The 22,905-nt window shown below is 52.2% G+C and overlaps 2 protein-coding genes across 3 annotated transcripts in view; both read left to right on the forward strand.

The window, feature by feature from the left end:
- The window catches only part of MOV10L1 (Mov10 like RISC complex RNA helicase 1), a 69,442-nt gene that overhangs the window by 45,021 nt on the left and 1,516 nt on the right, over positions 1–22,905 (forward strand). The window contains exons 16-23 of one of the 2 annotated variants that reach the window (XM_043563032.1): positions 9,080–9,188; positions 9,647–9,825; positions 11,056–11,202; positions 11,655–11,776; positions 13,169–13,268; positions 14,192–14,356; positions 17,133–17,306; positions 21,976–22,125. In XM_043563032.1, the coding sequence (XP_043418967.1) occupies positions 9,080–9,188; positions 9,647–9,825; positions 11,056–11,202; positions 11,655–11,776; positions 13,169–13,268; positions 14,192–14,356; positions 17,133–17,306; positions 21,976–22,125 (1,146 nt within the window). The remainder of the gene's footprint in view (positions 1–9,079; positions 9,189–9,646; positions 9,826–11,055; positions 11,203–11,654; positions 11,777–13,168; positions 13,269–14,191; positions 14,357–17,132; positions 17,307–21,975; positions 22,126–22,905) is intronic. The other variant, XM_043563033.1, reaches the window with a different exon arrangement.
- On the forward strand, positions 1,254–1,902 carry LOC122472980 (small nuclear ribonucleoprotein G-like). The gene has a single exon (XM_043563036.1). It carries the CDS (start codon positions 1,458–1,460, stop codon positions 1,644–1,646), a length of 189 nt encoding a protein of 62 aa, XP_043418971.1. The 5' UTR covers positions 1,254–1,457; the 3' UTR covers positions 1,647–1,902.

The raw sequence follows: 22,905 nt of genomic DNA on the forward strand, positions 1-22,905 counted from the left end.
TGAAGGAAACATTAAAAAGTTTCCATTAAAATCACCTTTCTTTCTTACCTGATCTAAAAGTAGCAAAGGATCTTCAGTGGAACAGACACAGCGTCACCTGCAGCACCCCGCTCGCCGGTCCACCCTGTGGCCTGATTCCCAGGGAGGGTCTGTCACCCTGATGGGGACTCGGTGCCAGGTGGGGGAGGTGGTGCTGTTTGTGTGGGTCACATTCCTCATCAGCTGAACCTCAGTATGTTTAAATGCAGAACATGATCTTCTTATGGATAAGCTAGGTCGCAAATGAACTTGAGGTCATTCCACGCACCAACCAAGATGCAGTTACAGAGACTGAATCTGCCTTCCTACCTTAACTAATCAAAACTCAGACAAAGCACACAACACAACAGTTTCAGGTACTTGGGTATCGCATGTCCTAGGACAGTGATTTCTGACAGAGGAAGCAAATGAGGTGACCCTGTGATTGCCCCAGCTTACGATCTTCAGAGCTCCCGGGCCAGGGAGCAGAAAGGGAGGCCGGTGGTCTACAGAATTGAGGAGACACACCTGGTGGCAGCATAAGGACAAGGTGGATGGCATTCACAGGGCAGAGGACTGGGGGAGAGCCCAGGACAAGAAGGGTCTGCAGAGACCCCCCACCACCACCCCGGAGTTGTGTCACGAATGCATGCCTGGGAAAGAAGCCCTGGAAAGCAGAGAGGAAGCCCGAACCCACCCCCGCCCTTCCCCCAGTGCCAGAACGACTGGTTCCCAAAGCCAGAGAATTCACAGGGCGACAAGTAGAGTCCTCAGAGGGTGTTGCCTGCGGGTGGGGAGAGTCTAGCCCTACACTGCCTGCCAGCCCCACCCATCCACGGGCCCAGCGGAGAGTGGCTCTCCAAGCAGTGCAGCCACATCCCACAGCCAAGGTCAAGGATAGTTGCGGGAGTACATACACACGAGGTGTAAAATTCACAACAGCTGGTATCTAATCCAGAAATAAACTGAAAAACACTGTCCATAATAAGGAATTTCAGGGGCGCCTGGGTGCCTCATTTGGTTGAGCGTCCAACTTCAGCTCAGGTCATGATCTCACGGTTTGTAGGTTCGAAGCTCCACGTTGGGTTGCCCTGATAACACGCAGAGCCTGCTTCAGATTCTCTGTCCCCACCCTCTCTCTGCCCTTTCCCAGCTTGTGCTCTTTAAAAAAAAAAAAAAAAAAAAAAATTATTTTTTAAGGACTTAACATTGCTACTTTATTTTAATATGAAATTTATTGTCAAATTGGTTTCCATACCAAAAAAAAAAATTTTTTTTTTAAATTCCATCAGTTGAAATCAACTAAAGAAAATAATAGTGGTATGCCAGGCCTAATAATGCAGGAGCGTGAAGGATGCCACGAATTCCACCTGGGGGCGTTTTTGAGCTTGCCGAGTAGACACCATTAACAAAGCTCACCCTCCTAAATTGAAAAATCTATGGACGAGAGATTATCACTGAGATTAAATGGTGGCAGACATGTCCAGGGAACATTGCGGGGGTTCAGTCCCTTCATGAATCTTGGGAAAGATGGACGTGTGGAGATGGCAACTAGTGGGGGGCGGAACGACATTGGAATGGTGGTAATTCCAGGAAATTGTGTCATCCTGTTAGAAGCCTTGGAATGAGCACTGTCAACCACGGGTGTGTTATGGAAGAAACCAGTGGCTTCCACGTGTCCCCTCTCTGTAGCTCCTACTATATAAACATTTTCCTACTATATAAAAATCAGGTTGTGCATTTTCATATTGAACTTTCTGGTTCAATAAACTTCTGTAATAGTCAAAAAAGTAATAACAGTGGTAGGAATTAGCAGACATGGACGTTAAAACAGTTATTATAATTATACTCCATATGCTCCACATTCAGTGGAGATATAAACAATAAAAGATAGGGGCACCTAGGTGGCGCAGTCGGTTAAGCGTCCGACTTCAGCCGGGTCACGATCTCGCGGTCCGGGAGTTCGAGCCCCGCGTCGGGCTCTGGGCTGATGGCTCGGAGCCTGGAGCCTGTTTCTGATTCTGTGTCCCCCTCTCTCTCTGCCCCTCCCCCGTTCATGCTCTGTCTCTCTCTGTCCCAAAAATAAATAAACAAACGTTGAAAAAAAAATTTAAACAGGAGGAAATCCTATAAAATGTGATGACATGGGTGGACCTGGAGGACATTATACTCAGAGAGATAAGCCACGTCCTACAGGATCCATCTCATATGAGATCTCTTTTTTTAAATTTTTTTTAATGTTTTTTTATTTATTTTTGAGACAGAGTCAGAGCATGAGCAGGGGAGGGGCAGAGAGAGAGGGAGACACAGAATCCGAAGCAGGCTCCAGGCTTTGCACTGTCAGCACAGAGCCCGACACAGGGCTCGAACTCACGGACTGTGAGATCATGACCTGAGCCGAAGCCGGATGCGTAACCGACTGAGCCACCCAGGCGCCCCAACATAGGAGATCTCTAAAATGATAAGACCCACGGGGAGCCTGGTGGCTCGGTTGGTTGACCGTCCGACTTCGGCTCAGGTCATGATCTCGTGGTTTGTGAGTTCGAGCCCCATGTCAGTCTCTGTGCTGACAGCTCAGAGCCTGGAGCCTGCTCCAGGGGCTGGGGGAAAGGAATGGAGAGCTGCTGACAAGTGGGCACGAAGTCTCAGTCCTACAGGGGGGCAAGCTCTGGGGGTCTGCTCTACAGCTCTGACCTGCATTACATGCTATACTGTACATAGGAACATTTTTAAGAGGGAAGATCTGAAGTGAAATGTTCTTCCTGTGGTAACATTTTTAAGTGATACGTAAAAATTTTTAAAAAGATAATTGATTTTTTAAGTTCTTGAAATAGTAGCAACGTATTACGTAGTTTGTAACATACGTAGATCTAAACAAGGGATGGGAGAAGAGAGTATCACTTCTCTTATACCATATTGGTGTAATTTACTTGAAGTAAATTGTGATCAGTTAAAGATATGTACTCTAAATCCTAGAGCAACTACTGAAATAACAAATATAAAGAGCTAGACCCAGAAAGGAGATAAAATGGAATTATAAAAACAATTCAAAAGTAGCCAGAAAAAGACGGACACATGGACAGTTGTACCATGACCTGACTTAATTCCCACCCACCTGTGCAGTGATTTACTTAGAGTGGGCGTTGACATCTCTGGCTACAATTGTGTGTCTAGAACAGTTGAGACACAGAGAAAACAAATGGCAAAGTGAGAGAGTTACATGTAACGGCATCAGTAATCACATCATGTGTTCGCGGTCCAAACACGGCAGTTAAGAAGCAGAGATTGCCGGCTTGGATAAAAAGGAAAGACCCAACTATATGCTGCCTATAAGAAACACATTTTAATGTTTTTTTAATTCATTTTTGAGACAGACAGTGTGAGCAGGGGAGGGGCAGAGAGAGAGGAAGACCCAGAATCCGAAGCAGGCTCCAGGCTCTGAGCTTTCAGCACAGAGCCCAATGTGGGGCCCGAACTCACGAACCGTGAGATGGTGACCTGAGCTGAAGTAGGATGCTCAACCGACTGAGCCACCCAGGCGCCCCACTAAGAAACACATTTTAAATATAAAGACACAAATAAGTTAAAAGTGAAAGATGGGAAGAGGTATCAACAAGAAAGACAGTAACAGTCACAGGATGGGGTGGCGGGGTGGCTGTGTGAATGTCAGGGTAGGTTTCGGAGCATAGGGAGGATCAAGGTGGTGTCACAGTATCTCAGGAGTGCCTAACAATCCTAGGCACTTCTGTACCCAATAACAGACTCAGGGCACACGAAACAGAAACTGATAAAACTGCAGGGAGAACCAGACAAGTTCCGTGTGCTGGTCAGTGATGTCAGCACCCCTCCCTCTGTTAATAACAGAACAGACTGACTGAAAGTGATCCGTGCAAGGGAGCAGAACAATAGTCAGCCTCTGTGACCTGAGGGATGTTTGGGTTTGTGTTTTTTTTTTAATTTTTTTAATGTTTATTTTTGAGAGAGAGAGAGAGAGAGAGACTGAGCACAAGTGGGGGAGGGGCAGAGTGAGAGGGAGACACAGAATCCGAAGCAGGCTCCAAGCTCTGAGCTGTCAGCACAGAGCCCGATGTGAGGCTGGAACCCACAATCCATGAGATCATGACCTGAGCCGAAGTTGGACATCCAACCAACAGAGCCACCCAGGTGCCCCTAAAATTTTTTTAATGTTTATTTTTGAAGGAGAGACAGAACACAAGTGGGGAGGGGCAGAGAGAGAGGGAGACACAGAATCCCAAGCAAGCTCCAGGCTCTGAGCCGTCAGCACAGAGCCCCCAGTGTGGGGCTCAAAACGACAAACCGTGAGATCATGACCTGAGCCAAAGTCAGACGCCCAACCGACTGAGCCACCCAGGCGCCCCAGGGGGATGTTTATAGAGCACCCCACCTGGAAAGAACTGAATGCATACACTTTGTGTAGAGGTGGACACAGAACACTCACTACTGTTGACCTTATCTGGGGCCATGGAACAAGGCCACCAAATGGCAAAAGGATGAAAGTGATACAAGATACGTTGTCTAACCGCGTGGACTCAAGTTAGAAATCAATAGCAGAGGGATCTCCAGAAAATCCCCAAATCTCAAGAAACCAAAAACATACTCATATGCAACCCACTGATCCCAGAAGAAATCAGTAGATAAGCGAGTGTTTTTCCCAGTGTGAAAGTGATGGTACAGCACCTCCAACACTAAGGGGCCGCCAGAGCCCTCGTCAGGCAGATTTACAGTGCTGAGTGACCAGGCTTCAAGTCAGTGACCTCCGCTTCCTCCTCAGAAAACTAGAAAAATAAGAACAAATAAAATGCAAACTAAGCAAAAGAGAGAAAATGATAAACATTGGTACAGGAATCAGTGGAATAGAAAACAGAAGAACGGTAGAGGAATCAGTGAACCCAAAAGCTGGTTCTCAGAGAAGATCAATAAAATTGATAAACTTCAAAGACTGATGGGGGAAAAGCGTGAAGACACAGGTCACCAGAATCCGGGAGGAGATAGGGGACGCCACTGCGGGCTGCAGATTTTGAAGACGATTGAGGAAGAGTCCTGGGGGACTCTTGACGTTTGACGTGTCAGCTGGCCTGGGGCCCAGGGTGTTTGATACCTAGTTCAGTCGTGTTTCTGGGTAGGATTGATGGTGGGTGGGGGCCGGGGGGGTAATCCCTCCTGGGAGGCCTGAATGGAGCAGGCAGGCCCGGCGGGACACCCCCTGCTCTACTGCCTCTAGTAGGAACATCGTCCTGTCCTGCCTTTGGACTCGGGCCATCAGTTCTGTGTCTCCAGCGTGCCAGAGGCACACCCCGGACTTCTCAGCCTCTGTCAACACATGAGCCAGTTTCTTCTAAGAAATCTCTTTTTAGCTTATACATGTATGTCCTGTTGATTGTTTCTCTAGAGAACTCAGAGAACTCATATGCATATGTATGGGTGTGTATATGAAAGAGACCAGGAGAATGGTTCATCCCAGGAATGAGAAGCAGGTTTAACATTCCAAAGTCAGTCTGTGATATTCATCATGTTAACAACCCAAAAAGGAAAAACCATCATCTCCATAGATACAGAAAAGGCATCTGACAAAACCCAACATCCATTCCTGATCAAAAGGCTTAGCAAACTAGAAATGGAAGGGAACTTCCTTTAGCTACAAAAAACCCACATAGTGAGAGACCAAATGCACTTTTCCCATGAGGATCAAGACACGTCCACTCCTGCCACTAACATTCGACACTACAGGAGGTCGTAGACCAGCACTGCAGCAAGAAGAATAAAAGGCACCCGTATTGTGTGTAAAATCTGATGGACTCTGAAAAGAAGCTGGTGGAATTAGTGAGTGAGTAGCAAACTTGCAAGATACAAGGCCACTATACAAAAATAAATTATATGTGTGTGTGTACACACACACACACACACACACACACACACACACACTAGCATTAAACACCCAGAATCAAATTTTTAGTACTATATAAGGTAGCATCCAAATGTTCTTAAACATTGAAGGTAAATGTGACAGAAGATGTGCAAGACTGGACCCCTGGAGTCCCCACAACACTGATGAGAGAAACTGTTCATGTATCAGAAAACCCAAACCGACCTCCAGACTCTGTGCCAGTCAGGTCCAAATCTCACCAGACATTTTTGTGGAAACTGACAAGCCAACTCCAAAGTCTGTATGGAAACGCACAAGGCCTAGAATTTTCAGAACAACTTTGGAAAAGAACACAAACTCAGAGAACTCACCCTGCCTGATCTGGAGATTTGTTGCAAAGTTACAACAATCAATGCAGTGTGCCACTGGCATCAAGACAGACAAATGTATCCGTGGAACAGAATGGGATGCCTGGAAATAGACCGGGAATTTGGACAATTGACTGAATAGACGTGCAGAGGTGGTCAAAGTAGGGAAAGTATAACCTTTAACAAAAGGTGCTATGACAGTCGTGTCTGTGTACAGAGGTATGATACCTCACAGCCTGCACAAAGATTAACTCAAAACAGATCGTAGCCCTAAATATAAAGCCTGAAACCATAAAATTTCTAGAAAAGCACGTGATAGAAAATCTTAATGTATTTAGGTAAGATAAAGAGTTTTTAGATAAGATGCTAAGAATGTGATCCATAAAGAAAAAATACTGATAAATTTGGACTCCAATGAAGTAAATTTTGCTGTTCGAAAGACCTGGTTAAAGACAATGAAAAGACAGATGACAAGACGGAAAATCTTGGCAAATCACATATCTGAGGAAAGACGTATTGAGAACAAAGAAGTGTGTACACTCAGTAATTGAAGAAATGCTCAATTTAAAACAACTACAAAGTGCCCAGCCAGCTTGTCGCCAGAGCATGAAGCTCTTAAAACTGAACCAAAGACGTGAACACATACTTCACCAAAGAATATACAGATCTTACTCCGCTTACAGTGGGGTCACGTCTTGTTAAACTCAGCATAGTTGAAAATACCATAAGTTGATGGTGCAAACACCTAACCTACCAAACATCACAGCCTAGCCTGGCTTTCCTCAGACGCGCTCTTAACAGTGGGGCGGAATCCGCTAATGCAAAGCCTGTTGATGATAAAGCGAACACCTCGTGTAACGTACTGAGTGCTACACTCTCAGTGACAAACAGAATGGCTGTCTGGGTACAGGATGGTTGTTGACCTCGTGATCGTGGGCTGACCGGGGGCTGAGGCCGCCGCCCAGCAACACGGGAGGATCGCACCACACATACCGCTAGCCCAGGAAAAGATCCAAATTCAAAACTCCAAGTACAGTTTTTACAGAACGTGTACCACTTTCACACCATCACAAGACAAACCACTGTCAGGGACTGTCTGTATGCAAATGATAAGTCATGAAAAGATAACGTTAGTCCCTAGGGAGCACAGGTTAAAACACAGTGAACTCTGCTACTACACCCGTATTAAAATGGCGAAAATGGAATTAACGGGACCGACCACACTAAGGGTCGTGCGTGTGTGCAACAGCTGGAGCCCGGCACGGGCCGGTGGGGATGCAGAGTGGCACGGCCGCTTTCGAAGAGAATTCCTGAAGAAAGCTAGGCCTGCACTTGCCATACGGTCCAAGCACTTCACTCGTGGCGCTGGCCCCGGTGACGCACGTGTGAGGGGTGACGCACGGGAGTTGACAATGGCGCTGTCAGTCATGGCCAACACGGGACCAGCCCAGCGTCCGTTCCCGTGCAAGTGGGTAGAGGAGTTGCGTGACGTTCTCCTGGCGCAGTGGTTCTCAGCAGTGAGAGGGGTGGCACAGGTGGGCCTCAGGACGGTTCGTCACACTGGAGAGATGTCAAAAAGTGCACAATCGAGGCTTCCGTGTACGAAGCATTCTAGGAACTGGAAGCGCTCTGTTGACAGCGGGGGACGTCTTATGAGCCCAGGAGTGTTTGTCGAATCGTGATAGTGTCGTGTGTACGTGTGACACAACTTGTCCATACTTGTCATGCCCCTTTAGAGGCATAGACCGCATGGGAAGGTAAATTGCTGTGTCCTTCTGGACAAAAATTTGGCAACGTGTGTACAATTGCTAAGTGAAACTTTTACTTTTTAAATTTTTTTAGTGTTTGCATTTTGAGAGAGCGTGAGCGAGCGAACATGAGTGGGGGAGTGGCAGAGAGAGAGATGGAGACAGAATCCGAAGCAGGCTCCAGGCTGTGAGCTGTCAGCACAGAGCCCGGTGTGGGGCTTGAACCCACGTGCTGCGAGATCACGACCTGAGCTGAAGTCAGGCACTTAACTGACTCAGCCACCCAGGCGCCCCTCAGGGAAATTTTTAGTAACAATTTTCCTTGCAGGATTTGTCCTAGGAAAGTGATCCTGTGATGCAATCCTGTGATCAATGTGCCGAGCTGTGTGTTACAGCATTGTATGTAACGGGGGAAATTTGAAAACCAGTTCCCTCGGTCCAGGACAAACTCAGTTTATGTTTCAATTCACCCAGAACCGGTTCTTCTATAGGATTTGGAACACCACTGGTAGAGAAGCACCGCCAGCCCTTGGCGGTGCCTGAGAGGCGCGTGATGCTCAGAGTGAGTGCTAACCTGAGCTGTCCTTCGGAGGGCTTGTTTACATTGTAGAGAAAAGGGTTTTGCCTGAGGGGTTCCACGGGAGCAAGGGACCCCAGGACTTGCCTTCAGCCACTGCGGGATCTCCCTGGTAGGTGAGCAGGTGCAGCGGGGAGAATGCAGAAAAAAAATACACCTTAGTCAGCTACATGTAACCCTTTGTTCTGGAGTCGCCATCACAGGATTTAGTCTGTTATACTTATTTTTGTAAGGGGATTTAAAAAAACATACACCTTTTTGGCAGGTTTTTTATCAGATGCCGTGTATTTTTATTATGTTTTGAAACTACGTGACCTGTGATCCGTGCAAAGATGTGTTAAGTAAATAAAACAAGTAGAGTGGGGGATCCAGGCGATAAGAAACAAAAAGTAGAACGTCAGCAGTGCTCATGTTCACTCTTCAAAGCTGTGTAGACAAACGCAAGGGTTTTTTTAAGGCCGTTTTTCTGCATGATTATTTCTAGAATCAGAAATCCACAAAGGACCAAAGTAAACACGCAGCAGAGGAGAGGCAAGCTGGTGCCCAGGACGCACTGAGGCTGGCAGCCTTTGCCAGAAAGCCAGGTAACCTGGGCGCGTATTGCGAGGGGCTGCCTACGGGCCGACCCCTGGCGCGGCCCGCTCCTGCAGAAGCGAGACGGGTCGGGAGGTGTGTGTGGTCTGACCACGAGCCAGAGCAACGAACACTTGTCTCCACTGAAGACTGGGGACGTGAGGTTTCAGGTTAGGTCCTCGACCTGAGATGTGACGACGGGCTATTTTCGTTGACCTTTTCCAGAGTGGGTCTCCAACATGCTAGGTGATGCTGCACGTGTAAAGCAGAAAAATGAATTAAGTGGCCGGTGGTTTTGCCCTCGGCTAAGCTGATTTCCCCCACTCTGCCTGCCCGAGTTGAGGCTGTTAGCAAGAGTGCCTCAGCAGTGGGCTCTGAGGAGCCCCCCCCCCGACTGGCAGTGTCCCGGCTGTCCTGGTGGCCCGTACTGACCCGTGCTCCGGCTGTGCCTAACACCATTTCTCCACTCTGAATCCAGTAAATGAAGCCCAGATCCCCAAGGCGAGAGAAAAGGAATTTTTCAATCCCGTGCTCAATGAAAACCAGAAGTTAGCGGTTCGAAGAATTCTCAGTGGCGACTGCCGCCCGCTCCCGTACATTCTGTTCGGGCCTCCTGGAACCGGGAAGACCGTGACAATCATAGAGGCTGTTTTACAGGTGACCACAGGTGGTGACACGGCCACCAGTAAACTCGGCTCTACGCTGGGCCTTCACATCTTTGGGAAGTGCTAGCTCCTGCAGAGTCAGAAAGCGGGGACGGGCTCAAAAACCCATTATTTCACGTTTAGCTGAGTCTGTTCTGTATTGTTGATGGGAGCATGTAGGGTTTTCAAAGCTTATTTCATCGGTTTAGAAGGGACTCTGTTGCCTGCATATGTAAAATTTAAGGTACAAAAACAGATGAACAGAAGGGAAGGGAAGCGAATATAATATAAAAACAGGGAGAGACTCTTAAATACAGAGAAAAAACGGGGTTGCTGGAGGGGTTGTGGGAGGGGGGATGGGCCAAACGGGCTAGGGGCATTAAGAAGAAAACTGGTTGGGATGAGCACTGGGTGTTATACGTAGGGGATGAGCCTCTGGAGTCTGCTCCTGAAATCATTATTGCACTATATGCTAACTAACTTGGATGTAAACAAATAGGTAAGTAAGCAAATAAATAAAACAAAATTTAAAAAATAAAGTGTAGCCTATCATGCCAGGCACTTAAAGATGGAAATTGTTCAGGTGGAAATAATGAATAAATAAACATATACGTATATGGAATGTAGAAAGGACTCTATTCTTAGAACGGTCAGTCGCTCTGGGGTGCCCAGCTGGCTCAGTCAGGGGAGCATACGACTCTTGGTGTTGGAGGTTGTGGGATGTCTGAGCCCCATGGTGGGGGTAGATTACTTTAAAAAAAAGAATCATCATTGACTCATCACATCATGAAATTTTCCTGCAGAAAATAAGTTCCCGTTACAGTAGCTCAGCCACCGTTCTGCAGAAGTTTCTGGTATTTCCATTATTTAAAAGTTGAATTGGTGGAGATCGCGTGTAGTATTTTTGTGTCATTCGGGATTCAGATTAGCAGGCGTGTGCTGAGTGTCCAGCTGGTACCGTACCGCGAGCCGTGCACACGAGAATAATCTGACGCTGTGTCTGCCTTGGGAGGGTAGCCTGGGGTCTGGGAGGACAGAGAACTCCCTCGCCTGCCCTCGTGTCTTGCTGGCATGTGCACCCGATGGGAAGAATCATCCCTGCGTGAGTCTGAGCCCACGCGTGAGCCCACACGGCCAAACCCGCGTAGTGAGCTCGCGCACGTTGGCGTCAGCCTCCCGACCCGTGCCCGTACTTGGCAGGTTGACATTTACCACCTCTGTTTCTCCTGTGTCCTGGTTGAAGGTGCACCGCGCTCTGCCGGACAGTCGCATATTGGTGTGTGCGCCCTCCAACAGTGCAGCCGACCTCGTGTGTCTGCGACTGCATGAGAGCCAGGTGCTGCGGCCGGGCGCCATGGTGCGGGTGAATGCCACCTGCAGGTTCGAGGAGGTGAGCCGTCCCCGCCTGCTGCCATGGAGGCCCTCCCACCCGCACCCAACTCGAAGTCCTTTCTCCTGCTGCTTCTGCGAGATGAGCATTTGCAGCTTATTAAATAGCAGCACTTCTGCTGTCCCTTTGGGAAAATTAGAAATTCCTGGTTTGCTTAACAAAAGAAACTGAATCTAGAAAACGTATGCAGCACTTGTTTTGGGGAAGGATCTCCAGGATGTTGTGTTATATTCATGGCTCCAGAGTCTGTAGAACATGGACTAAATTGGTATGAAGATATGAAATATTTTGATTTAAGAAAACAATCTTCAGTCATTTACTTAGTTTTAATTAAGAAGTGGGACCAGGACAACATCATCTTTTAGAATTGTTTTCAGCTCTGTGACTATGTCCAATTGAAAGAAACACTTAACTCTCTGGAAAGTAAACTGACCCCCCCCTCCTCCCTCCAGATGATCGTTGATGCTATCAAAGCGTATTGCAAAGATGGAGAAGACATCTGGAAGGCCTCGCGCTTCAGGATAATAATCACAACGTGCAGCAGTGCGGGGCTCTTTTACCAAATAGGAGTGAGGTAGGCACTAGGCACGGCCGGGGTCTCTGGCCTCCCAGAGCTTCTGTCTGAGGGGAGGCTGGGCACACGGGGGGTGCCTGCTGGGCGGGGGCGCAGGGAAGCCACACTCGTGCCAAGACCCCAGCGGCGAGAGGGGCCCAAGGCTGTCCCGAGGGGGGAAAGGATAAGGAAGGAGCCTGTGGCAGCTGGGGCTGCAGGAGGCTTGCAGGTAAAAAGGAACAGTACCGACTGATGAAAGTAACCTTCAGTAGGGGCGCCTGTGTGGCTCAGTCGGTTAAGCGTCCGACTCTTGATTTCGGCTCCCGTCATGATCTCACGGTCCGTGAGTTCGAGCCCCACTTCGGGCTCTGGGACTCTGTACTGACAGCTCGGAGCCCGGAGCCTGCTTAGGATTCTAGGTCTCCCTCTCTCTGCTCTTCCCCTGCTCACACTCTGTCTCTCTCTCAAAAATAAAGATTAAAAAAAAATTTTTTTAAGTAACTTTAAATAACTGAGGAACGCAATTGAAAACTTAAGTGCTGCTTATATTCTAAGAAAGGTACATAATGTTGCGTTTCTTCAGCAGGAATTGGGACATGGGGTAGAAAACCCGAAGCCTGCGATTTCCCCCTTTGGTCGGGAGGGACCTGTGGGTGTTGCTGTGGGGCCACAGCCTGACTCCCAGCAGAAGGAGAAAGTCAGGGTCCAGCTCTACTTCACCGCACACCACTGGGCTCTGATGGCGGCTCTTTGGTCTCGGCCCAAAGTTTGTCCTGTCGCCAGTGGCTCTGTGGCTCCCGGCACCGTGTCCCTGCTGCAGATCTTTCTGCAGGCTGCCTGGGGCCCAGGGCACACGTGCTCTGCGCTATCCCCTGGCCCCTCCCCTCCCCCCCCCCCCCCCCGCCCCCGTTGGCTTGGAAGGTTGGGGTATTGTCCTGGCCGAGAGCACGCTCATGAGGGTGAGTCGGGGAGGGCGGCAGTCACGTGGGGGAAACTGAGGCACCGGGTCACACGGTCCGTGAGTAGAGGAGCAGCGTTCCAACCAGGCTTTCCCGCTCCCCGCGTGCTGTCAGTCCGAGCCTCAAGGGACCGAGGAGGGCCTGCTGTGCTGTGAGCCCCGTCGTGGAGCTGCCCGCCCCAGCCTCTCCTCAGTTGTTCCTTCCCACCCTCATCCTCTGTCCCCCTGCATCTGTTTACACACGCACCTACGTCCTGTAGAGTCCCAGGTGCTGACAGGACTTCATTCAGGTCTCCTGACAGGCCCGTGGCCTGTAATTAATCTGCCCAGGTGACACCCACCTTCCTGGCCCCACTGCCAGGCCCTGGGGCAGACGTGGCCCTGCCGTATGAGTCGGGTGTCGCTGGCTAAGACACTTAGACAGAAATGACCATTCAGTACACCTTTGGTTCTAGAGTCGGACATTTCACACACGTGTTTGTGGACGAAGCAGGACAGGCCAGTGAGCCGGAATGCCTTATTCCTCTGGGGCTGGTCTCAGACGCCAACGGCCAGGTGAGGCCTGCTTGCTGTGGGGTTCTCATCCCGTTCCCCTGCTCTGGCGTGCGCTCTGCACACCCCAGCACAGGGTGAGACAGGTGTCACAGGGGTGACGGGCTCAGGTGAGGCACCACGGACCCCGAGGCTCCGTGACGCTAGGGCCTTGCGTGGACGAGGAAGAAAGGGCTGCTCTGCCTAGATTGATTCGCTTGGGAAACAGACTCCAAGAGTCTTTGTGCAGCCAGACAGGGACATCCAGGCGTTTCCCGGCTCACCGCCCAGGGTTCTGACCCCTCTGCTCCCCCCCTGACCCTTGCTGCTAACCCCTTTTATCCCAGGCTGATGCTTTGGCTCTTTCCTACTCAACACCTGTTGCTTCCTCCAGCACTCCCCCTGATGGTGACCCGGGGTCCTCTCAGGCTTCCCTTGGCCCTCTCCTCTGCACACGTCCGTCACTCAGGAGGGCCCTTCCTAGCTTCTCCTGGTCCCCTAGACACCTGCCTCCTCCCATCCTGATTGCCTGGTGTGGGGGCAGCACAGAGAGCAGGGAGAAGACCTGGTTCAGCTGCAGCGTGGGCCGTGGGCGGTGGGCGTGGGCCAGGGCCCGCAGGCAGAAGGGGAAGGGGCACAGCGTGCACTTCCAGGGGACAGAGACAGAGGCCACCCAGCCACTTTGTTCTTCACATCCTGCCGCCCTCATCTGAGCTTCTGCCACCTTGCTCGGGCAGCCGTGCTGCGTCCCCCGTCTTCTGGAGCCCAAGTGATGGTGGGGGCCGGCCGCCTCCCAGCCTGCCCTCAGGGAGCCTCAGCCAGCCCGGCCACCGAAGGCGGAGGCCAGCCTGGTGCACACGTGGCTGACCCACTTCCCAAACCCCTCCCAGCTGTGGTTGTGAGTCTGTGTCCCTGCACTAGTGTGGGTGCCCGCCTGTGTGCCACAGATTGTCCTTGCCGGAGACCCCATGCAGCTCGGCCCGGTTATTAAGTCCAGACTCGCCATGGCCTACGGGCTGAATGTGTCTATGCTGGAAAGACTGATGTCTCGGCCGGTGTATATGAGGGACGAAGACGCTTTCGGTGCCTGTGGCGCCTACAACCCCTTGTTGGTAAGCACAGACTCCCCGCGGCACGTGGTTCCTCATGGCCTTCCACCCCAGTCCCCGTGCGCACTGAGCTCACGCTCCCCTCCCCCATCCCAGAAGGGACTTTGCCAGCACCTCTGTCCCAGTAGCTCAGCCGTTCCAGGCAGTCCCGTCTAAGGCTGATGGCTGAGGTTCTGTGGGGCCAAACACGAGAAGAGTTAAATCTGAGTTAACGTGGGAAAACGGGAAAGAGCCTTCTAGTTCATAGTCTGAAAGAAGAGGCCGTGTCTCCTTCCTGTGGTGCTAGTTTGCTGGGAATCCCTGCAGATTCCCTTCTCAGCCAGACTGTGACCGCTTCAGAGGGATGGGCCTTGGAATCTGCATTTTAGCCCCCTCCCCCACAGGAACACTGGAGTTTGGGAGCCTTGGGTCTCTGGGGTCCCTCGTTAAAGTGAGCCAAGTAGCACATTCTGTAAGTTCCTGCAGCACAAAAGGAGAGTTCCTTCTAAACTTTAACAGTAAACAGAAAGGAGGCGTGGTGATCATGGGCAGGTTTTCCTGGAAACGCTTGGGACCTGTGCCAGGCAATGGGCCCTCAGGCCCTTTACCCACCTGGAGAACAGAGGGGGCAAGACAGCATGGGAAGTGGCATGGGCTGGGGAGAGCTGGACCCTCCGGAGGTGCTGAGGGCCGTGGAAGACTGCCCCAAGGCAAGCCCAGGGCAGCAGTGGGCTCGCGCCAGCCCAGACTGGGCATCGAAGAGCACCCTGCCTGTGGGAGACGCATGTGCGCCCCCTGGCGTCCACATCCCCCATCCTGCCGCCCCCCCTCCCCCCCCCCCCCCCCCCCCCCCCCCCCCCGGCTGAACGGGCAGCAAAGCCTCCTCTGCCTGACAGCGCGGCACCTTCCTTCTCCCCAGGGCGCCTGAAGCTGCAGCGAGTTTCTGGGGGCAGAGGGCCTCTCTCGCCAGGTGCTCTACAGGCCGACACAGGGCCTGGCTTGGGGTGCAAGGAGCTGAGATGCCAAATTGAGCTTGAGTTTGGGGCTTTGATTAGCATTTTGGAGGCTGAACACGTCGTAGTTGCGGAGCTGAAATTTGTCACCGTGGATCAACAGAAAAGTCCTGGGGCCTACCGGGTTCTCACCCCGGAACGAGGGAAGACCCCCTCCACCAATGAGGCCCCAGGCCAGTTGGAGGCAGGACACAGGTCACTCTCGCTCTGTGTGCTGGTGACGTCACCAGCGGCTCGCAACAAGGTCCCAACCAGGCTTCAAGCTGGCTGTGGCTTAGGGGGATGTGCCCTTAGCCACGAGGGCCCCACGGCCCAGGAGCCAGTGGCTGCCTGCAACTGACATGAGACCAGGCTTCATGGGTTCGTAGAAAGACCGGGGCTGCGGGACAGTGGCTATGGAGGGGAGTGTGCGGCCGGATGCACAACCAGCCCCTCCACCCCTGAGGGAGACCCCTCAGCTGTCTGGACTCGGGGGACCATCGAGCAGCTTTCTCCTCTTCTCTTTTCCTGACGTTCACCTTCTCTGTGAGAGCAGGCCCTTGAGCCTACCCGTGGGTTCAGAGGGGCTCGCTCACGAGCACTGCACTTCTCAGCAAACCCGTGTCATCAGGTCCATAGGTCCTGGGGCTTTGCAGTCCAGAACGCGTTTTCCAGGTGAAGAGCTCTCCTGGCAGCGACAGTGCATTCCTGTCGAGTGGTGGACACTAAAATCCTTGGGACAGAGGACGCATTTTTCATGCTTAGTGCCAGTGAGGAGTCCAGTGGGGGCAAGGGCGCCTCGGTGGCCAGAGGGGAGCCCAGCCTGGGCACTCAGCACAGCCACAGGCAGGCGTCACAGGCAGCACTGAGCGTGTTCCTGCCTCGCTATCAGGTCCCAGTCACGGCCACAGCCACCACAGCTGTGGGAGCCTCCAACCGTGCTGCGGAGCCACACAGATGCCAGCAGGCCACCAGGTGTGGTTGGCCTCCCCTCCCAGCAGCTGCCCTACCACCTGATTTGCCAGGGAGCCTCCCTCCCTCTTGCCGGGCCCTGGCAAGCAGGGCAGGATGGCGGTGCGCCCCCCGCCTGCGGCGTGGTGGTGGGATCAAAGCATGGGGGGCCGGGTGGGAGGCTGAGATGGCGAGCAGGCGATGCCTTGCGGGAAAGCGGCGACACCCGGGAACCTGTTGGGCCCAGAGACGGGGGAGCCACAAAGAAGAGGAGGTGGGTGGAGAAGCCTTGAGCCAAACCAGTCCAGGGGGCTGGGGCAGGGAAGGGGCGAGAAGAGCAGGTTAAGCGTCTGACTTCAGCTCAGGTCACGATCCCACAGTTTGTGAGTTCGAGCCCTGCTTCGGGCTCTGTGCTGATGGCTCGGAGCCTGGAGCCCGCTTCAGATTCTGTCTCCCTCCCTCTCTGCCCCTCCCCCACTCGCATTTTGTCTCTTCGCCCCCCCCCCCCCCCCGGAAAACATACACTTAAAAAAAAAGAATGCACTCTTCCTAACGAGCCCTGAGAAACGTAGCAAACTGTCAAATCGTTATATTGTACACCTGAGACTAATATAACACCGTACGTTGATTATATTTCAATTAAAAGAAACCAAACCCTCTGTTCAAAAAGTCGTTAGAGGTGCGGGAGCACTTCCTGAGGAGCTGGCAGGTGACAGGCCAGGAGAGGGAGGACAGGCAGAAGCAGGCGCCCCCAGGGCTACGATCTGAGATGGGTCTCGGCATTTCTCCTTTTGACAGAAGTGTGACACGCGTGTGCCAGTTTGGCTCTGGACCCGTTTCCAGCTCTCTCTTTGCAGGTTACAAAGCTCGTGAACAACTACAGATCCCACCCAGCTCTGCTGGCACTGCCATCCAGGCTGTTCTACCACAGAGAGCTCGAAGTGTGTGCAGACCCCAAGGTGGTGACCTCCCTGCTGGGCTGGGAGAAGTTACCGAAGAAAGGCTTCCCGCTCATATTCCACGGCGTGAGGGTGAGTCGTGCGCCGAGAGTGGTCTAGTGGCCGCGTGAGCCCTCAGTGCTGTTCGTGGGTCTGTGCGTGTTCATCACATGTGGTTTGTTCAAGTCCGTTGTTAGTGGGGCATTCACCAGTTGCCAGTGGGCAGATGGCCACACTGATGCCGAAGAGTAGAGCCAGTAAGGAGGGCTTCTCCCCCTGCAAGGCCGGCCCGTCGGCCACTCAGGTGACTCTACACAGAACAGACTCGGAAGTGCTGGCCCAAGTGGGCACTGGAGGGTAGGGGGGCCTGAAGGCGTCGTGTGACTGAGGGGGAGGCTGGGGTGATGCAGAGCTGGGGGAGCTGGGTACCAGGAGGCCCCGTGCCCACCAAGAAGGACCGCACCCCTTGTGACCCTGTGTCAGGCGAGGGGACTGCTGTGGGGTGGGGACACCTGCCCGTCACCATGGCCTCACCAGGTGGGGGGCTCCACAGTAGGAAAGAGCTAGATGCTCAGTAGCCCAAAAAGTGACAACTGTGCCCTAACATCAGAGACTCCGTATTGAAATTTGGTTGTTAGAACCAGAAGTCATCTTTTTCATTAACTGCCCCCGAGTTCTCATCCAGAATTGGGGCTGCGCCCCAACCCCGGGACAGGAGGCGCCGGTGGGGCTGGGGGTGCGTGAATCCAAGTGACGGTGCCACCGCCGTGTGCTCTCTCAGAAGTGGATGGAAGGGGGTGGGGTTGCGTGTTCAGCTGTGGCTGTGGAGGGGCTACCCTTTGGACAAAAGAGAATTCAAGGAAAGAGACCGGTCCCTCTCAGCTTGAGACACTCGCCACAGAGCCCTGTTGACCGGTGCTTTCTCCCAACCTCGTATGCCGGTCCCCCTTCCCGGGAACATCCTGCCCCTGTTCTGTCCATCCTCAGAAGCTTCCCTGTATATCAGAAAAACAAGTTAGAAAACGTAGCAGAAAGTGTAGAAAATGTCGGAGATCTCCCTGACATTCGCTAGACTTCAGCCTAAGAAGCCTAAGAAGTAAGCAGGATTGCTGCAGGGAGAGAACTGGACCCGAGCGTGTGACGTGAGACAGGTGATGTTCATGAACAGACAGGCCAGTGTTGTTCTGCCTAAATTAATTCCTATATTTAATGCATAGAAGACTACATGGAAGTCACAACGGGTTTTTTCATGAGAAATGAATGGATTATAAACGTGCAGATGTGTTTTAAATGTGCAAAAAGTGTTTGTAGCAGAATGAGATACGGAGCCAGTTAGATATACCACAAGCAATAGCCAACGGAAGCATACTTGTAGACTCAAAAAAAAAAAAAAAAAACCAAAAACCAAAAAACATAGGCAGTGAAACAAAGTCCAAAAACATTTATTTAGTAAGAATTTTTCAAGGGCCTACTTGTGTCCCAGGCTCCACTCTGGGCCCTGAGCATAAAATGGGTGATGAGGCCTCGGGCTGGGTTGCGGAGAACAGTCCACTGCCATCATTTGAGCAAAAAGGGTTTGGCCTCAGGGCTGCTGTCAAGGCCTGCCCCTTGCACTCCCTCTGCACCCTCAGCCGTGGCTCCCGCAGGCCGCTCCAGTCCCCGAGATGCGACGGCAGGCCCCCTCCCTGGCAGGTGCCCCCCTCGTTGAAGTGTTACCTTGACTGACAGCTTCCCCTGCGGAGGCTCTGGAAGGACCTCTGTCTGACTCCTGCTCCGTTCCCGTGCCCAGCACATCTCAGCCGAAGGAGCACAGCAGAACGTGCCGCGTGAACATCGTGGGGCAGGGCTGAGCCCCGGGGCGGCCCAGGAGGAGCCACCAAGGTGGCTGTGGTCTTGTCCTCCTAGAGAAACGGTCGGAAGCCTGCACCGCGGTGGACAGGTGGCTGATGCCATGGCAGAGTGGAGTAGGACAGCCTAGCCCTGTCAGAGCCTGGGATACCTTCTGGTCCCTGACAGGAGAGATGTGGCAAGCCCTGGTCTAATTGAAAAGCCAACTTCGGACTGACTTGCATTTTCTCCGCTTTGTCTCGTTGCTTCGTTAATCTTGCTTTGTCTTTAATCGTCCCCCTGCTAACGTGCGTATCTATTTTGTTTGTCGTAACTCCTCATCCTCTGAATTAGGAAGACGCCGGGGATGCCGACCTGTACCTTCCTTTCCACGTGTGTCTGCTGAGGGATCTTCTTTCACAACTTTCTGGACATTTATAACTTTCTCTTTCTTCTCTTTTTTTTGATCCAAGGGTTACAGAGAAGTATTTTTTTCTTAATTTTCAAGTGGCTGAGAATTCTTTGGCCACCTCTTTTTTGTTGTTTTTAATTTTATTAGGTGGTCAAGAACAACGGCCTGTAAACTCTCTGCTTTTAAAAATTTGCGGCCAACTAGGTATCAGGTTGGGTACATATTCTGAGGACATACCCCCGAAAGGTATAGTCTCTATTTGAGGGATGCAAGTTCCGTGTATATTTTTAAACAAACGTTTGGAGTCTGTGGTTCAGCTCCCCTGTGTCCTGATGTCGGCACGCCCGCGGAGGGAGAGGCGCGGTGAGGTCTCTCGTTATAGTTGTGCTTTTTTATCCAATCCTCTGTGAATTCCAGTCGCTTCTGCCTTAGGGACTTAACTGCCGAGGTGTTTCCTGCATACGAGTTATGACTGTCTTCCTCCTCACGTTACGTTCTCCCTACTGTTTCTTGTTTCTCGCCTTAAATTCCATCTGGTAAGTCATACTAATGTCGCCGTTGCTTGTTTCTTTTTATCTGGTATCCTAGCCCTTCTTTTTCTCTCTTCACCATCTTACCGTACGTATCTTTCTTAGAACAGCTCGTTTTCATGTTTAACCCAGTTTGAGAGTCTCTGATTTTAATGAGATGAGTCAGTCTAACCTATGCTTTCTTACCTTTATTCCTTCATTTCCACCTTTATTACCAATTTTCATGGTTTCTTCCTTTTCCTTATTTTTTGTAGGTGATTGGTCGCTATTCGGCGTTTTTTCTCTTTCAGTAAGTTCTTGCCTAAGCACCAGCACGCTGAAATTGTTTGTAGTTCTCTATTGTCAATCTCAAAGATAAATTACAGGGCAGCTGGCTGGCTCTGTCAGAAGAGCATGCAACTCTTGATCTCAGGGTTGTGAGTTCAAGCCCCATGTTGAGTGTAGAGATTACAAAATAAACTTAAAAAAAAATTAAAAAGGCACCTGGTGGCTCAGTCGGTTGAGCGTCCGACTTCAGCTCAGGTCACGATCTCACGGTTCGTGAGTTCAAGCCCCACACCGGGCTTTGCGCTGACGGTGCGGAGCCTGGAGCCTGCTTCGGATTCTGTGTCTCCCTCTCCTTCTGCCCCAGATAAATTACGTACGGCTTAACAACAGCAAAAAACATCCTCAAGGTTAATACATTCCAATTGCTGTGTCTGGTATTCTCTTTTTTTTTTAATTGTGCCAAAATAACATGTGACATAAAATTTACTTTAGCCATTTTCAAATGTACAGTTCAGTAGTGTTAAACGTATTCACATTGTTTTGCATCCAGTTATTAGAACTTTTCCATCTTTCCAGACCGAAACTCTGTCCCCATTAAACACTCACTTCCCCTCCTGCTCCCAGGCCCCTGGCGCCCACCACCTACTTTCTGGCTCCGTGAATCTGACTCCTGTAGGTGCCTCATATGAGTGGAGTCTTCCAGTATTGTCTTCTGTGATGGCTTATTTCACTCAGCACAAAGTCCTCAGGACACGGGTGTGAGAAGTTCCTTTCTTCTTAAGGCCGAATAACATTCCATTGTCTGGATGGACCGTCTTTGGTTTATCTGTCCATCCACTCGCGGACACTTGGGTCGCCTGCACGTTGTAGCTGTTGTTCGGAATGCTGCAAGGTACAGGCATACGGTATGTCTCTGAGGCCCTCGAGTGGGATTGCTGGATCACATCGGATTTCCGGTGTCGTTCTTTGAGAAGCCGCCACACCGTTTTCCACAGTGACCGTGCCGATTTACGTTCCCGTGGGCCGTGCACAGGGGTCCGGTTTCTCCACATCCTCCCCAACGCTTGTTTTGTTTCTTCGTAGAAACCATGTGTGAGGGGGACCTTGTGGCTCTCACCTGTGTCTCCCTGATTATCGGTGACGCTGAGCACCTGTGCGTGCGTGTGGGTCGGAGGCACGCTCCTTTGATGGCTGGCTGAGAGGGCCCAGGCCTACACGTGGGGAGGGAGGGGGGCCCCGAGTGCGTGCTCACCTGCCTGACTGCAGCCGGCCGCCGCCCTGCAGGCCCCGTGGTCTGCTCTGGCCCCGGCTCCCAAGGTTTGGGCCGCACCGGTTGCTTGTTCCTGTTTGTGGCACGCCCTGAGGTTCCCCGGCAGGGCCCGCGTCCCCACCCTGGCCAAGCACCCTGCTCTTTGCCTGGCAATTCCTGCACGTGCATCACCGCCCATCCACCCCTGTCAGCAAATCGCAGGCCGCCCCCAAGCAGCCCTTCTCCGCCGGGGCCCTTGCTGCGGCCGTGGCGGACGTGACCGTGACTGAAGTTAGTCTGCCCACCGGAGTGTGAGGTCTGCAGGAGCACGGGCGTACTTTATCTGCCTCACGCGTGCCGTATCCCGACACCTGCTCTGCTCCTTCCTTGTTCACAGCCCCCTTCACAGCACCTGTTGAGGAAATGAAGGCTGGGGGCCGGGTGTGCCATTCTCTTATCTCCGAATCGTTAACTCAGGGCGGCGAAGCTCGTGAAGGCAGGAGCCCGTCCTGGTTCAACGCGGCCGAAGCCGTCCAGGTCATGCGCTACTGCTGCCTCCTGGCCAGGGGCATCTCCAGCCAGGTGTCTGCAAGCGATATTGGTGTGATCACACCCTACCGGAAGCAGGTATGGACCTGCCCACCGCTCCTTTGAGCTGTCGCGTTCACAGGGTCCGGAAGGCGGGTGGAGACCAGCTCCCTCAGGGGGCACCAAGTCCCTCCACAGCCGCTGCACCCCCGGCCTCCCCGCACCCCCGCTAGCCTGCCGCACACCCGTGTCCTGGTGCTCGGACCCTCAGACCCTGCTCCCAGGGGCTGGGGCGCTCCATCTGGGCTTACCTGGCAGTGGGAGCGGGCAGTGGGCCACCATCCGCGTCCTCCTGGGGGACAGTCAAGCTTGCCCCTAGCACTGAGCTTTCGTCTTCTGCGCGCTTTTCTCCAAGGTTGCAAACTGGTTTTTACTTCACCAGCACCCATGGGAGACCTTGGTCTCTAGACACGCAATCCAGAACCCGGCATCCTGCTTCTGTGACAGCCGTTCCCGTTCCCCCAGGAGCTGGCTCTTTCACAAAGATGTCTGCCCCTGCCTTCCGGCTGCCGTTGTGCAGAGCCTGCTTCCGGGCCTCTGTCCAGCCCCTCAGGCCCCTGGGGTGTGGCGCTCTGGAGCCTGCCCGGCTGTGGGTCCCAGCACCGTCCCCACTGAGATGGCCAGGCCCGCCCAGCAGCAGGCATGTGCACCTGCGGGGAGAGGGAGACGTCACAGACACTCTGTCCCCTCTCCCTTTCCCCAGTGCACTGTGTCTGAAATCAGAATTTGTGTCCTAATCAACTTAGATGAAATACGATTTGGAAGTGATAAGCAACAGTGCATGTTGGTTAATATCTGGCTTGTGCTTAAATATGTAAA

Source organism: Prionailurus bengalensis, chromosome B4, assembly GCF_016509475.1.
Source record: "Prionailurus bengalensis isolate Pbe53 chromosome B4, Fcat_Pben_1.1_paternal_pri, whole genome shotgun sequence".
NCBI lineage: Eukaryota > Metazoa > Chordata > Mammalia > Carnivora > Felidae > Prionailurus > Prionailurus bengalensis.